Source organism: Hordeum vulgare, chromosome 1H (genome assembly GCF_904849725.1).
Source record: "Hordeum vulgare subsp. vulgare chromosome 1H, MorexV3_pseudomolecules_assembly, whole genome shotgun sequence".
NCBI lineage: Eukaryota > Viridiplantae > Streptophyta > Magnoliopsida > Poales > Poaceae > Hordeum > Hordeum vulgare.
This window is the reverse complement of record NC_058518.1, coordinates 507658945-507674434: the sequence shown is the minus strand read 5'-3', so window position 1 is coordinate 507674434 and position 15490 is coordinate 507658945. Positions and strand designations below refer to the sequence as shown.

General features: G+C 46.1%; 2 protein-coding genes and 1 long non-coding RNA gene across 3 annotated transcripts; 1 reads left to right on the top strand and 2 right to left on the bottom strand.

Annotated features, from left to right (window-relative positions):
- Positions 1–6553: 6553 nt before the first annotated feature.
- On the bottom strand, positions 6554–7315 carry LOC123451700. The gene is made up of 2 exons (XR_006632494.1): positions 7223–7315; positions 6554–7144 (listed from the first exon to the last, which is right to left on the bottom strand). It is a non-coding gene; the product is annotated as an uncharacterized LOC123451700 (long non-coding RNA).
- LOC123451668 (polygalacturonase At1g48100-like) lies at positions 7035–10366 on the top strand. The gene is made up of 7 exons (XM_045128270.1): positions 7035–7478; positions 8418–8549; positions 8699–8878; positions 8971–9015; positions 9104–9311; positions 9434–9624; positions 9700–10366. The coding sequence occupies exons 1-7, from the start codon at positions 7035–7037 to the stop codon at positions 10096–10098; spliced, it is 1599 nt and encodes a 532-aa protein (XP_044984205.1). The 3' UTR covers positions 10099–10366.
- Positions 10367–11529: 1163 nt separating this feature from the next.
- LOC123451684 (probable amidase At4g34880) lies at positions 11530–14331 on the bottom strand. Its single transcript, XM_045128271.1, has 5 exons — positions 13789–14331; positions 13490–13704; positions 12983–13225; positions 12133–12331; positions 11530–12052 (listed from the first exon to the last, which is right to left on the bottom strand). The coding sequence occupies exons 1-5, from the start codon at positions 14314–14316 to the stop codon at positions 11687–11689; spliced, it is 1551 nt and encodes a 516-aa protein (XP_044984206.1). The 5' UTR covers positions 14317–14331; the 3' UTR covers positions 11530–11686.
- Between the last annotated feature and the right edge of the window lie 1159 nt (positions 14332–15490).

The following is a 15490-nucleotide window of genomic DNA, read 5'->3' as shown; positions in this document are numbered from 1 at the left end:
AGTCCAGACGCGAAGATTCTGAAAGATCTATCATGCGTAGCACCTGCCGACCAGGCATGACACAACGTAGCACCTGTCGGCCAGGCATGACTTGACATCTCCATTGAAAGTTTCGTGCAAGATGATCGACGCCACCACGGCGCCAAACAGCGCCACCATCCTACGTTCATTCGTCCAGACACGAAGATTCTGAAAGAACTGTCGTGCGTAGCACCTACCAACCAGGCATGACTCAGCGTAGCACCTGTCGGCCAGGCATGACTTGATAGTTCCACCAAATCTTCGGGCCAGACGAAGCCGCTCCATCTCCTGCCTCTGTCATCCATCGCTGCTCCACAAACGATGCTCCCAAGAGAGAAACGACACCACGGTACCGTCATCGTCCGATCTGGAAAGTCAGATCTTAGGGTTTCCCCCGAAGCAGTGCCCACCACCAGCAACTGTCCAGGACCCACATAGTGCCGACCACCACTCAGCTCTCAAGGCGACGCCTTCAGGAAGGTCACGACGTCAAGGACGCCGCCGCCGCCCACCGGAGTTAGGGTTTTCACCCGAGAGGCAGTGAGGTAGGAAGTGGAGGAGCAGACGTAGACCAACGTCTCTAGAAAGAAAAACGGCGCCCTTGAGCATCGTCGTCGACGCGGCCGGCGAGGGCCGACCAATGGGTTTTCCCTTATCTGAATCTCCTCCACCAGCTTCATCCGCGGCCACGCCGGCAACGCCATGAAACCGTAGGAGAGAAGCACGCCGCGGGTATCTGGATCAATGAAGATCCAATCTGAACAGTAATGAGTACCACCACCCTGCGCTGGCCGACGGCGTCCGGGCGCTGGATCCAGAAGGATCTGACTCGAACTCGACGACGCACGCGACCACCATGTCTTGCCCCTCTCGCAGCCACCACACCGCGCTGCAAGAACGAACCCCAGTCGTCGACGCGCTCCGCACGCCGTTGCTAGGATCCACATGCAGCGTTGCCGCACCGGGCGCTAGTCCGGCGCCTCCTCACGAACAGCCGTCCCGCGCCAGCCATGTCGCGTGAAGGGGAGAGGATCCTCGCCGCCGCCCTTGCCGGCCAGGCTTCGCCTTGCGATGCTGCTGGCGGCAACGAGGATGAAGGAGGAGGGAGGGAGGACCGACGGCGGCGGCTAGGGTTATTTAAAATGGGGAGAATTTCACTTCCCGGCCTGTGCACCAACTAGGGATGCATACAACCATTTTAGTATGAGTACCAAGATAAACATGGTTCTCAGAATTTTTTAAATGAGTATCAAGATTTTCTTGATTCAAACTTGATCCTCAATAAATGGGAGAAAACCAAGGCTCTCTTTGCTTAAAAAATGGGGAGAATTTCACTTCCCGGTCTCTGCACCAACTAGGGATGCATACAATCATTTTAGTATGAGTACCAAGATAAACATGGTCCTCGGAATTTTTTAAATGAGTTGATGAGTGGTTTCACCACACGTCAAACTTGATCCTCACTAAATGGAAGAAAACTCCCTGTGCATCACCTGTCAATTCTAGGAATTGAACTCGTGTCGTTGGGCTGCATAACCGCATGCCCAACCACTGAGCCAAGGCTCTCTTTGCGAGGTTTTTTTATATAACTATATAAAAAATCAATCCAATACAGTATGACCTGATCTTTTGAGCTGCTAGATAATTTTCATGTCTGACTTCTTACATATAAATAGACATGAGAGGAGCAATTTTAGTTGTATCAATTCCTTGGATGTTTGGGGATTCATGTGTACCTAACACGATCAAATTAGATACGGCAGGGCTTTTTCTTCCAAGGATGAGAGGCTCATGATTTTATTGAGTTGGGAGTAAGACGGTAAATATGTAAGCTAGTAGGCAGAGAGCAAAGGAAGCTCTTGTAAGCACACATCTGAGACTCAAGCATGTTCATTTTCTTTCTCCGTCAGTGTACCCCAAATAATTTGTTCTTGGAATCCTTCTTGAAAACATGAGCTACACTTATTACTTATGCTTCTGAAGGTGAATAGAAGACAATAGCAGAACACAAAATCAACTTAAGATGGAACGGAACAACTCTTGGCTAACACACACGTCCAATAACTGAACATTAAGTTATCGTTTGACATGGAAAGAAGTGGAAAAATATATGCTACAAACATAACTCACACATGAATAAGCATGGTGAACTATATTTCTTCAGAAAGAGGTCATGCCTCTACATAGTAATGTGGCTCTGTTCTTCGTACGACGTAGCAAAAAATCACAAACATGCAATCAATTATCACATTCACTTTTGACTGCAATATGTTAAACCATCGAGAGGGAGAACTCGCCACACATATATTTGGTAATAAAAACATTGTTACATCTCAATTCAACAAAAATTGTACGTTTGTCGAGTTCTAGCACATAAAGCTAATGACCAACATATGATCCAGTTTTGTTTCACCTTTGAATGAACAATGAAGGGAGAACCTAGAAGAAGAATAAATTTTCTGGTGAGCTAGCATATCATATTAGCTAGCAGGAATGTCGTATGCTTCATGCAAGTGATAGATAGTTATTTACTGAGATGGCTTGGAGATGATGCATGAGTGAGCATGTTGTATCCTTTCCGCTGTGTTAAAACATAGGGTCCAAACTTAAATATATTGGAAAGAGCTATGGATACTATATCCTTTCCGCAGCAGGAGCTCGCCAGACCAGCTGGAGACGACCCGCATCACAGCCCTAGGCAGCCCGTACAGACCCAGATCTAGGCCCTTAGGGGCTGATCTAGGCTTGCAGGGCACCGCCGGTCACTGCCCCTCGAGAGCCGCCACCGTTGCCAAGTGCTTGTGCCAACGCTTCGTCGCCATCCAGGCCGCACCGGAGCTCTATCAATCGAGTTGCATCATCGACAGGCCCGCCCTAGCCGGGCACCCGCATCGGGGAAGGGAAGGGGCCCACCACCGCCGGCCACCACGACACCGCAGGGAACGCCCGATCGCGTCCATCAACGGCAATGGCGAGAGGGAGGGGGCGTGACAGTGCTGGAGAGGTGAGGGGGGGGGGCGCCCCAGTCGCCTCGCTCGAAGAGGCGGCGTGGGAGGGGGGATTAATACGAGGGGGTGAGCAATCCTCACCGGAGGGGACGAGAGCATGGCCCTACATTGTCCATCAGCGCCAGAGGCAACCAGAAAACATGGCAGGTTGTTCATGTTGATCTTGGCATAGATGAGGCTACAACAACTCCGCCATGGTGCTCGACCTCCTACTCAACTGCGCCATCGCAATGTTGGTGTCCACCTAACGGTAATGCCACGTTATTCTGTTAATCATTGTACCTGATGAGGGACTAGTAAAATTCATGGACCCGAAAAGCACACCCCTCGCTGATTGGACGAACATGCAGGAATGCCTCCAGAGGTAATTTCAATCATTATGGCATTATATCAGCAACTTTTCGTTCATTTTCTGATAGCAAGTAATTAATATAAAACTCCTTTATTCATTTCCTTTTCTTGGCAGGGCTTAGAAACGGTTCACCGTCAAGTGTCGGGGTGTTTGAAAGCCAGAGCTTACATTTAGACAAATGGATGTAAGTAACTACTAGCTAGATCCGCGCATCTCTTTATTCTAGTTTCAGTACCATTATCATTCTTGATTATGTTTTTGATTGAACTTTGTTCTCGTAAAGTGCTGGAGGTAGGAACATGGGAACAATTTATGTGGATACTATGTTTGCGAGTTCATTCGCCAGACAACCCATGAGACGGGCAAAAACCGGGACATAAAAAAAATTGAAGTACGATAAACAATACTCACAACTTTATTTTATTACCGTCAATTGTGTTTGATTTCATTGATATATATTGACCCCTTCTTTAAATTAGATCAAACGCTTGTGGGACGGTCTTCTACCACAGGAACGTGTACGAGCAATTCAAGAGGAAATTGTCGGATTGTTAGATGCAGAGGTCCTAGATGTGAAGGGAGAATACTATTGTCCGTCGATGCAATTCAGATGAAATGTAATAGTGTAAAAAAGATGCATATGTGCATGTAACTCGTGTCTACATTTTGTAATATGTTCGGCAAAGCAAGACGGATGAGATGGTGTAATATATTCGTGACGATGATGTCTAATATAGTTGTTCCTTTATTGTTGTGTATGTATCATCTAATTTAGTGCAAAACAAGAATTAAAAAGTGTCCAAAACAAATAAATGGGAAAATAGGGGGCAGCAAAATAGCCTCATTAAATTTAATGTAAAACCCTAAACCCTAAAAAGTGCTAAAAAAGGCAGCAAAACAATAGACCCGATTCATAATAAAAACAGGGACTGATACCCCTCCCCCCTCGCCCCAGCCTCGTCACGTGGAGGACCATTAGCCCGGATCCGGGGCTGAACCGGGGCTAGCATTAGTCCCTTTTTGTTAGTCTCGATTCGTGAACCGAGGCTAATGGTCCAAACGAACCGGGCCTATAGCCCCGTTTTCTAGTAGTGAACGGGACAGGTTAGATTCAATCACCATGCATGCATACATGCTCATTTTGTCTTTGCCCTAAAGGTGGCATGAATGGGTACAAAGGATCGGATGCCACCTTCCTGCCCCGTGAGCAATTAGCACAGGTAAGCGACATTATCGATCTAGAATATTTCTTCCTGGATAATGGAGGGCAATTCCCACAACCAATTCTCACGAAAAGAACAAGAGCAACGCATGAAAAAACTCTGTGCAGTTGCGAGGTTGCAGTTGATCCATCAATTCAGCTCCATGTTCACAAGGAAAGGATAGGAAAGAACGACGGCTCCCATTCGCACAAGCAACACGGAAGAGGGCGTCAGAGTCCAGCAATGCCAGCACCACCGAGTCCAGGTGGTCAGGGTCGTCTCCATGATTTCGGGGGCCCGGTGCAAAGTACTAAATGAGGCTTTGATATTTTCTTTTCCAAAATCCCATAACTAAAGAACAAATATAATCAAGTTTTCTCGAGGGATTCCCTCACGTTAGGGTTTGTTCCTCCCGGTGGCGATTTGCCGATTTCCGCCGCCGTTGAGACCATCGCCCCCTACCTCGGCCGATCCCAGTTACCCACCTATTCCCTGGTAGGGGGGAGGGGGGCGTGTTTCTGCACCCGCTCTTCCTGGGTGCCGGGGGTAGGGGGGGGGGGCTAAGCTGATGTTTAGGGTTCTACCACCACAACCCAATCTTGTTCCCAATCGGGTTAGAGTCTCAAAGATGGCGTCAGACAAGGCGTCGGGATCGGCTAAGGCCGGTCCACTGATGTGCAACTGCTGATGAAGGAATTGGGTCTGCGGGAAGAGGACCTTGACAATGTGGTGTTCGATGAGACGGAAGCGCCGATGGAGGCGGCTCGGTGGATCGCGCTGGCTAGGGTGAACTCCGCCAAAACCTACTCTCAATACTGGTTCTTCCGGAACATGAGATCTTGGGATCTTGCTCAGGAAGTGGTTTTTAAGCCACTTGAGAACAACCGGTGCAATTCTCCTATGAGCTCAGTGGTTTGATCCTGCACCCTTCCTCGCCTTGACAAGATAAGAAGAATGTGGACACCATCGAGATAAGACTATTTTTCTATGTTGCCCACATTCACATATTTCATATACAATCATTTAAATTTATTTATTTATTTATCTGAAAACTATGCGATTACCGTGGTAAACTATAAACTCTGGCCTCCCCCTCCTCTAACGAAATCCTGACAACCAATCAAATTGGAAAATTGTGATGGAAATTCTTCTTTTCTGGGAAAGGTTGTGAACGACCTGCATTTAGGAAAATATTAATGGAGAGAGGAACCGATCGAACTGGAAAATTGAGATGGAAATTATGAATGAGATTCCTTTTCTGGGAAAGGTTGTGAACGACCCGCATTTAGGAAAATATTAATGAAGAGGGAATTTTTGGCTTCCGGGCTCCATGAAGCCCGGAATTTTAAAAATAATAATCAGAAGTCAAGTTTTAAAGGTTCAAAAAAATATCTAAAAACATATGTATTTGGAGATGTATACTACATGTGTATAAAATTTCATCATGACATCGTTTTCATGCGAGCTGTATAAAAAAAATCATGTATTTTTACTGTGAATAGTGCATGTGCTAGAAACACATGATTTTATCATTTTTGTGTAGCTCACATGAAAATGCATTTCATCATAAAACTTTATAAACAAGCAGTATACATACATAGGTATGTATGTATTTGTTTTAGAATTTTTTGAAACATAAAAGATCCGATTTTTGATTTTTTTTCAGAAACAGGGCTGCATGGAGCTCGGGAGCCAAAACACAGTTTTGCAACCTTCATGCCACTGGTAGAACCAAACAAAGTAGTAATTGAATGCCGCGGGGGATATGCCATGATCATTGCTCAGGTGGGTATGTACCTGAAGAAGAGCGGCAGTGAAGAGATTCACGGGTCATTTCCCACACAAAAAGCAGGCATGAAAATCATGTCGATCCACATACGGTCAGGTGCTATACCTCACATTGATTGCAAGTGTTCCAAAGAATACTCTGACATGACAGCAAAATAAAACCATGGAGCAAGGAGACAAGGTTAGATTCAATCATCATGTATGCATGCAATATCTTGTCTTTGCACTATGACTAAACTAGTGCCAGGTGGCACGAATGGGTACAAAGGATCGGATGCCACCTTCCTGCCCCGTGAGCAATTAGCACAGGTAGGCCACATCATCGATCTGGCATATTTCTTGCTGGATAATGGAGGGCAGGCAATTCCTCCAACCAATTCTCACGAAAAGAACAAAGAGCACAACGCATGATAAAAAAAAAAACTATGTGTAGTTGCGAGGTTGCAGTTCATCCATACATCCATGATTCATATGCCGCCCCAGCATGCACGTGACTTAGGGTGGCACCCACCATTCTCTGCTCCAGCCTCGAAGAAGCATCCATATCCATGGATGGAGCTGCTTATATAAACCCCTCCTCAGGCTCAAAGCTAACACATACATACTCTGTCACTCTATCCCCTTCCTTGGCACTGCCATCATCTAAGAATAGGATACAGATCGATGCAAGCTGCAGGCACAAAGATGAGCAAAGGCCTCGCCGTGGTGCTGCTCGTCGTCTTGCTCGCTCTGAGCTCTGCCGTCGGCTTCTGCGAAGCGAGGAGCGGCAGGCACTGGAGGCAGAACAGGGGACCCTCAGTCAGCATGTTCAGAAGGAAAGGAAAAGGAAAGAACGGCGGCGGTTCCCCTACCCACAGCCACAGGCAATACGGCAAAGGGCACCAGAGTCCTGCAATGCCGGCACCACCGAGTCCAGGTGGCGGGAATGGCTATGCGTCACCGTCTCCACCACCGCCATCGCTGCCGCCACAAGCACCGTCTGTGACGCCTTCGCCACCCCCACCTCTGCCCCCAACTTTGCCGCCACCTGAGCAGCCATCGCAGGGCGCGGTGTTCAGCGTGGTTAACTTTGGAGCTCGGGGAGACGGAGTTACGGATGATACTCAGGTAACCAACCATCAGCACTGCCTCTGAAAATTACTCTGCTTCCGAGTAAAGGACATTTGCACCTGAAAATGCTTTTTTCAAGTTAGTATGCTGCACGGACAAGGTTGCCAAAATTAGTCTTTTGAAACAATACTCCCCCGTGATTGCGGTCATATTAGCTTTAGTAAGCTGCACATCATATGTTATCGGCAGCTGGACTATTATACATCAAGACAATTTGTGTATAATTCAACAACCTTGATTTGTCTTTATCTTCAGATTGTTCTTTCCTCACATGATTGGGCATATGTCTTTACTCATCATGCTGGATTCTAGTACTACTACTGTATTTAATTGGGGTCTATGAGTAAAAGAAGGTATCATGTCCATGAACGACTCACAAGAAAACAAGCTTTCTATAGAAATTGCATCCTTGCAAGACTTTTTTTTTTAAAGCATTCTTGCAAGACATTTTATATGTGCCCAGAAAAAATATGTGCAGGAAAAAAAATTACAAGTGGCAGAAAGAAACTGAAGTTTTGCCGTTCCCTAAGAATATGACAATCCTCAAATTTATAGAGTTATCGGTTCCTTTTGTCGGTTCTTGATGTTTTCCTTGTTTTTAAAGATAATCACCTTGATCAAGAAACTTAAACACCAAATTAAATTATACTATGGGTTCTCACCGAGGAATTATCCTAATTTTTCAATCAACACAAACTTTGAATTTTCTAAATAAATATGCATTTTTTTCCTTATATTTCCCTTTAGGGCAAGAAGTTATGTCTTGCACTCATGTACCAATCAGTCAATCACAATAGCATAGCAGTGTTTAGTAAACAATGCTATGGAGTGCACTTGAAATATTGGTATCACCATGTATGCTATGATATGATGACACGTTACATTATCCTTTCCCAACAAAGGTTGAACTTAATTATTATTATCTATATATTGCAGGCTTTTGAAGCAGCATGGGCAGCAGCGTGCAAGGTGGAGGCATCGACGGTTCTTGTACCACCTGAACTCGAGTTCGTTGTTGGCCCAATCTCATTTTCTGGGCCTAACTGTAAGCCTAACATTATATTCCAGGTAACACTATATTTCTAATCCAGATTCGATGGCCACATCCCAATCATCGTGTTAGTTATGCAACAAACAACAACCGTAAAATGTAATCAAACTCGTCACCAAACTATATGACAAGTTCTGGTATTAAATGGCGTGTTTTTGTTTTGTAGCTGGATGGAACCATTTCAGCTCAAACTGGCGCGAGAGCGTGGGGCTCCGGTTTGCTTCAATGGCTTGAGTTCACCAAACTAAATGGGATATCAATTCAAGGCAGTGGTGTCATAAATGGTCAGGGAAAAGAATGGTGGACCTATTCAGATTCAAATGACGATGATGATGATATGGACTCAGTAAGGCCCCATCATCTAACAAAATCCTTACTTACACACAACTGGATCGAAAGTAGACAAATCTAATTGGTTACCTTGGATGCTTCCAACAGTACACTGATCAGGAGCTGGAGAAGATGCCACAGATCAAACCTACGGTAAGCCGACTATTAATTTATTATTGCTGCACTTGAACATAGTTTACCAGAACAATTTAAGCAGCTGGTTGTGTACTCCGGTACACAGGCACTGAGGTTTTATGGCAGTACCAATGTCAGAGTAACTGGTATCAGCATCGTCAACAGCCCGCAGTGCCATCTCAAGTTCGATAGCTGTCAGGGAGTCATGGTTCATAACCTGACCATCTCTTCCCCTGAGACAAGCCCCAACACGGACGGAATTCACCTGCAAAACTCCAAAGATGTCAACATTCATCACACTGACCTTGCTTGCGGTAGTGCTCCTCGTAGAACTTGATTCAAGTAGTAACTATAGTTTCAAATCAGGAATCACCACCTAACGTTGTATACAGAACCACAAGAACTTGACTTGAAACATTTACCTTGTGTAACGCAGGTGATGACTGCATCTCCATCCAGACAGGCTGCAGCGATGTAAACATACATAATGTGAACTGTGGACCAGGCCATGGGATCAGTATTGGTGGCCTAGGAAGGTACAACACCAAGGCATGTGTCTCCAACATCACTGTAAGAGATGTCAACATGTTCAAAACAATGACTGGTGTCAGAATCAAGACTTGGCAGGTAAGTAATCACTAACACGACCTCTAAGGACCGCTAAATTTACATGTATCTAAACACACTGGGTTGCCAATGCAGGGTGGCTCAGGGCTGGTCCAGGGCATAAGGTTCTCCAACATACACATGTCAGAGGTTCAGACACCAATCATGATTGACCAGTTCTACTGCGACAAAACAGCGTGCACGAATCAAACCTCTGCGGTTGCGGTTTCAGACGTGCAGTATGAGAACATCAGGGGTACCTTCACGATCAAGCCCGCCCATTTCGCGTGCAGCGACAGCTCGCCGTGCTCGGAGATCACCCTGACCGGCATACAACTGAGACCCCTGATAGTGCCTCAGTACCACATGTGCAGTAGCCCCTTCTGCTGGCAGGCCTTCGGGGAGCTGTACACTCCCACCATCCCTCCCATTTCTTGCTTGCAGCTCGGCAAGCCGGCCGGGAACCGCGTGCTGTCGGACCACGATCAGTGCTGAAACTCCGGAGACGATCCGGGGGAACTCTTGTGGCTGGTGTGAATATATATATACAGCTCTTGTTAGGATGTGGCTGTCATGGTAAGTACCACAGTTGTTTTTTGGCAGGAAGTATAGAATGGTGATGTATGATGCATGTGTAAGAGATACCTGAAACATGAGAAGAAACACATTTCAGCTAGATCTGATAATGTAGCTATATCAGACCTGATAATGCAGCGATGTCTATATATGCAAAGGCCAGGGACACTACCACCTTTTGAAAGAAGAAAAGCTTATATCTATGTCTCCGAGGCTTCTTTAGACTAGCTGATTGCAATGGGACACTGTAACATAACCACATATGTAGTAATTTTATTGGTGATCTGAATAATTATCATGCGGCACCATCACAAGTTCAGAACTGAGTAGCCAGTACACTACAGACCGAAATGTTTTAACCAGATTACAATATGTGTACTCTCAGTATTGTAGTACTATCTTTTAGGCATCAAAGAACCAATATGGCGATAAATTGGCGTGTCAAATAATGAAAAGCTAGAAAATGTGTGCTCTACCTTTAATTCATTGCATTATAATTGTCTGTGTTCATGTGACTTTGACTGCAAAACATAATGTGTCTTGTTGCTGAACTGTAAACTGCGGGTGGGTTAAAAAGGTATGACAATTGGCGAGTATCCCTAAAAAACAAGATGGTGAGCACGTACCGGTCAATCACCTTTCGACATGAGAGTAAAGATGGCGAAGAAGGTAATAGCCGTCGACGTCTTCCTGTTGAAGCATGAACTGTCTTACACCTTCAGGACTTCAGGTTACACTAGCGATGTACCCTTCCGAGCAATGTATTATCTTCCTGAAGCTACCACTCTTGAGTCTTGACATGGAAGCTATACCAGCTAACAAAGCCACTCCTATTAGCTTGGCACAGAATACTTACTGGAATCTTGCAGTTGCAGTCCACAACTCTGGTAGCACCCTGGGTCTGCGGAAAACACAACAGTCCAGTCAATGAGAACAGGATTCCCCATGGAGAAATAATGCCCGTCCAGGATGCGCCTTCCGATTTCACCACGCGCCTTTAGATGCTTCCAGCAGCTTAAATGGCTGCAGCTGCAGTAGTTGTAGAATGGGATAAAACAACTAGATAGCAAAAGTCAAGCTGTAGTGCCAGGCAAAGAAAAAAATAGTGACCATAACCGAGTGATTTTATTCACGCAGGAAACAGTGTTCCTTAATATTCAAAGGTGGCTCATATTTTGGTTGCGCATAACTGAGAAGAATTTGTTCACATACTTGACAAAATACTAGAGTTCCTTTGCTTGCTGCAATAGCATGCTGAAGTGATTGCGAAACAGTGTACCAGGGATTATTACAAAAATCAAATAAAAGATTGTGTAGAACCAAACAGAAAAAGGTAACAAAGCTGAAATATTAGGTGTTCAAGATCTGCATAACAAAAACTCAGTCCTTTACCCATTTCAGTACAAAGAAGCAGATGTGTTGCATTTGATAATAGTGTGATTCTTGGAAACATAGCTAGACCTCTTCTTCTTTTTTTAAAAGGAGGAAAACATAGCTACACCTACAATCAAATAACAGAATGCTGCAATATTGGAGGTCTCCTAACTTTAGTTGCCTGCTCAAAGGAATAAGCAATCTCAATAAGCAATGGCTCTGATCCTTTCAACCCTCCAAAGCAAATCGCAAAAGGAACGCCATTCGATGCATATCCAGCTGGGACAGTGACCGCTGGATAGCCGCCGATGGCAAGCAGGCTATGAGCAGACGCGCCAGGTGCGACAATCGCGTCCAGTTGATTGGCTCGCATTATCTTCTCAAGACCTTGCTCACACAGTTTGTTCAGTTTGGCAATGACACGCTCTTCAGCAGGACCAATGCCGTTTGTTGCTTCAGACTGCAGAAGATAACTCTGGCCAAATTCAGCCATCCTTTCCTGCAACAAATGTTTCAAGAGTATCTTATTCAAGTTAAGAAAGAATAAACCCGGAAATGAGGTGAGCATTGAGTAATTACCTCGACAGGGTTCTTGTTGTTGAAGTCAATTATGTCAGACAATGATCTAACAGGTGAGATAGCCAGTTCAGACAAGTAAGAGTTGAGGGACAGCTTGAACTCGGCGAGCATAAGAGCACGCTCACCGCTTTGTACCGCATTGTTGATGATTTTCATGCTTGGTATCTCAAGATTGTCCACCAAGATGGCCCCCATTTCCCTTTCAGTTTTTTAACAGCATGCAGGAGTTAGGAACAGCTAATGTATCTTCGGAAAGAAAAACATCAACACAAAGCAATAAGCAGATAGCAAGTTATGATTCATCCCTTCTTTAATTCAAATCCTTCTCCGGTGTTGATATTGTCATCTACTCCCTCCGTTCCAAAATAAGTGTCGTGATTTTAGTTCAAATTTGGACTACAAGCACAAACACTTATTTTGGAACGGAGGGAGTACTATTTTGCAGTTCAAAAAAATGACATTTGGGATCTGGACCAACATGTCTTTCTCACAAGCAGTGACATTTTCAGAACTTCAAACTTTGCAGTGGCATCTGTGCCTTAAATTGTACTCCCTCTGTAAACTACTATAAGAGTGTTTAGATCACTAAAGTACTGATCTAAACGCTCTTATATTAGTTTACGGAGGGAGTAACTCTTACCATCTTAGAAGCTCATACAAATAGTTTAGAGTGTTTGGTGCAGAATAGCATTCAGAGTGTATGGTGTGTCCGAAACAACATTCCGGTGCACCACTCATTAGATGACTGACTTATCATAAGCGTCGATCCATCTTAAAAAAGAGCACCATCTAAATGATCGATATCTAAGAATAGCAAATATGTCATCAAACAAGAAGAGTGTTGAACTACCTCATCGTGCTGAAGTGGTCCCTGAACACCTTTTCTTGGATAGATCCTGGGGCGAACCGGAAGAAGTCCTTTCTGAGAATCCCAACCCTCTTGCCCCTTAGACCATCTATGTTCAAGAATTGCCGGTAACCGCCTTTCGGGATATACTGAGATGCCATGCGAGTTGCCTCTGCATCCCGTGGATCATAACCAACTATTGCTTCCAACACATGTACTGCATCTGAAACTGTCCTACATATTGGCCTGCATCAAGTAAAAAAAAAATGAGGAACTTCAAGTAAATTATATCAGATAAATCTGCGTCATCAGATAAATGTGTGGGAGCAAACACGGCACATTGCAACTATCTAATCTAACTGCTGGATTACTCGACATAAGTGGATGCCACGTTTCTGACTGAAAGAAATTATCCAGTTAAGCAATGCACATTGTGATGCTGATCCAGACAGTAAAATCACACCACTCTGCTTAACTATAATGTAAACATTTGGTCGGCTTCAGTTTTACCCAATTGTGTCCATCCTTGGAGATATGATGATGACGCCGGCACGGCTTGTGAGGCCGACCGTCGGCTTGATTCCGACAACGGAGTTGAAGCTGGACGGGCACATGATGGACCCATCCGTCTCCGTCCCAATCGTCACCGCCACCATGTTCGCCGCCGCGGCAATGGCGGAGCCGCTGCTGGACGCGCACGGCGTCGCTGACGGCACATACGGATTCTGCAGCAGCAACGTAATTAGATCAGAATGCGTTCATTCAGTCAAAATTGAATGCAAGAGGGAAGGTGAGGATCTGCTGCTCACGATGCCCTGGCCGGCGCGGGGGCTCCAGCCGGCGGGGATGCCGGGGGCGCGGAAGTTGCACCACTCGCTGAGGCTGGCGGTGCCGAGGAGCACGGCGCCGGCGCGCCGGAGCCGCTCGACCACGCCGGCGTCGCGCGCGGGGCGGGACCCGACCAGCGCGAGCGACCCGGCCGTGGTGTTCAGCCTCCCGGATCCGTCGCCGCCGGCCGCGGCGATGTTGTCCTTGATCAGCACGGGGATGCCGTGGAGCGGCGGGAGCGCGGCCCCCTCGAGGCGGGCGGCGTCGGCGCGGTCGGCTGCGGCGAGCGCGCCGTCGGCATCGAGCTCAACGACGGCGTGGAGGGCCGGGTCGAGGGACGCGATGCGGCGCAGGTAGAGCTCGACGAGGCCGCGGGAGGTGAGCTCGCCGGCGGCGAAGGCGCGGTGGATGGAGTCGACCGTGGCCTCCTCCAGCACGAACGCGGCGGCCCTGGAGGCCGCGGCCGCCGCGAGGAGCAGCGGCAGCAGGTGGCGCAGGGGAGGCGGCATCGCCAATGGTGGTGTGTGAAGGGTGGCGATGTGGGAAGACTGACCGTTGACTTTGCAATGAAATGGTTTTCGAATCTCTCGCAGATCCCGTCTTACAGCATCTCCAATAGCATACTCATATTTTAAGTAGTCAAAACCATTATGGATAGAGGAGAGAAGGTTTAGGTATCAAAAAAAATTCTGCTTTTCAAGCTTACTCATATTTGGATACCCAAAAACTTGATAATCCATTCTTTGTGCTTCTAGTTCTATTTGTGCAAATGCAACCGAATCACAAATACAATCAATTTAAACGTGCTAAATTAAAATTCTCAAATTGTCAAACAAATAGTGCATATTACAACACAATGTTCATCAAATCAAACACAAATGTTAAACGAAACCGAATTAGCAATCGAAATACGAACTCAAGTATCTTGTTCTCCATTCCACTTCCACCACTCCTCGATGAGATTTTTTTTTAGTTGTCGATGAGTATCTGCATCTCTAATTTCATGATGAACTTGAAGAAAGTGACTCACGCGGTCAGCACGTCTACGAGGATTCACCACCCGCCCCATAAAGTCGTAGTGGTGATCAAAATCTTGACCACGCTCGTTCTCGATGATCATATTGTGCAATATCACACAAGCCGTCATGATCCTCCCTAGGGTTTTTTGGTCCCAAAACCTAGCTGGTCCACGAACAATAGCAAATTGGGCTTGCAAAATCTCAAATGCCCTCTCCACATCCTTTCTAGCGGCTGCTTGAGCACTATGAAAACGAGATTGTTTCTTACCTTGAAGGTTAGGAATGGGCTTGACAAATGTTGCCCATTGTGGATAAATCCCATCTGCAAGATAATATCCCTTCGTGTACTTGTGTCCATTCAACTCATACTCAATCTCTGGCGTTTCTTCATTGGCCAAGTTTGCAAACAATGGAGATCTGTTGAGCACATTGATAGCCAACTACCAAAACATTTCTATAGATGTTTGAAACAAAAAATAAAAAAGGAAAAAAAATAAAAAACGAAGAAATTACCTTGCAAGCAAACCGACGAACACCTTGTGGGCGGCGGCGGCGATTTGCGCCGGCGAGGGCGTCGGGGACACGGCGGCTGTCGGGGACGTGGGGAGGGAGGCGGTGGGGACTTCGGGCAAGCGGACGCGACCGAACGCCGCTCCTCCTGCCG

Excerpts from the sequence above, each read along its gene's own strand:
- LOC123451684 (XM_045128271.1), bottom strand. The coding sequence starts at position 14,316 with ATGCCGCCTCCCCTGCGCCACCTGCTGCCGCTGCTCCTCGCGGCGGCC. Across the intron at positions 13,226-13,489 it reads CCAAGGATGGACACAATTGG|GCCAATATGTAGGACAGTTT; the intron begins GTAAAACTGAAG and ends TACTTGATGCAG. Across the intron at positions 12,332-12,982 it reads GACCACTTCAGCACGATGAG|GGAAATGGGGGCCATCTTGG; the intron begins GTAGTTCAACAC and ends AAAAACTGAAAG.
- LOC123451668 (XM_045128270.1), top strand. The coding sequence starts at position 7,035 with ATGCAAGCTGCAGGCACAAAGATGAGCAAAGGCCTCGCCGTGGTGCTG. Across the intron at positions 7,479-8,417 it reads GAGTTACGGATGATACTCAG|GCTTTTGAAGCAGCATGGGC; the intron begins GTAACCAACCAT and ends TATATATTGCAG. Across the intron at positions 9,625-9,699 it reads TCAGAATCAAGACTTGGCAG|GGTGGCTCAGGGCTGGTCCA; the intron begins GTAAGTAATCAC and ends TTGCCAATGCAG.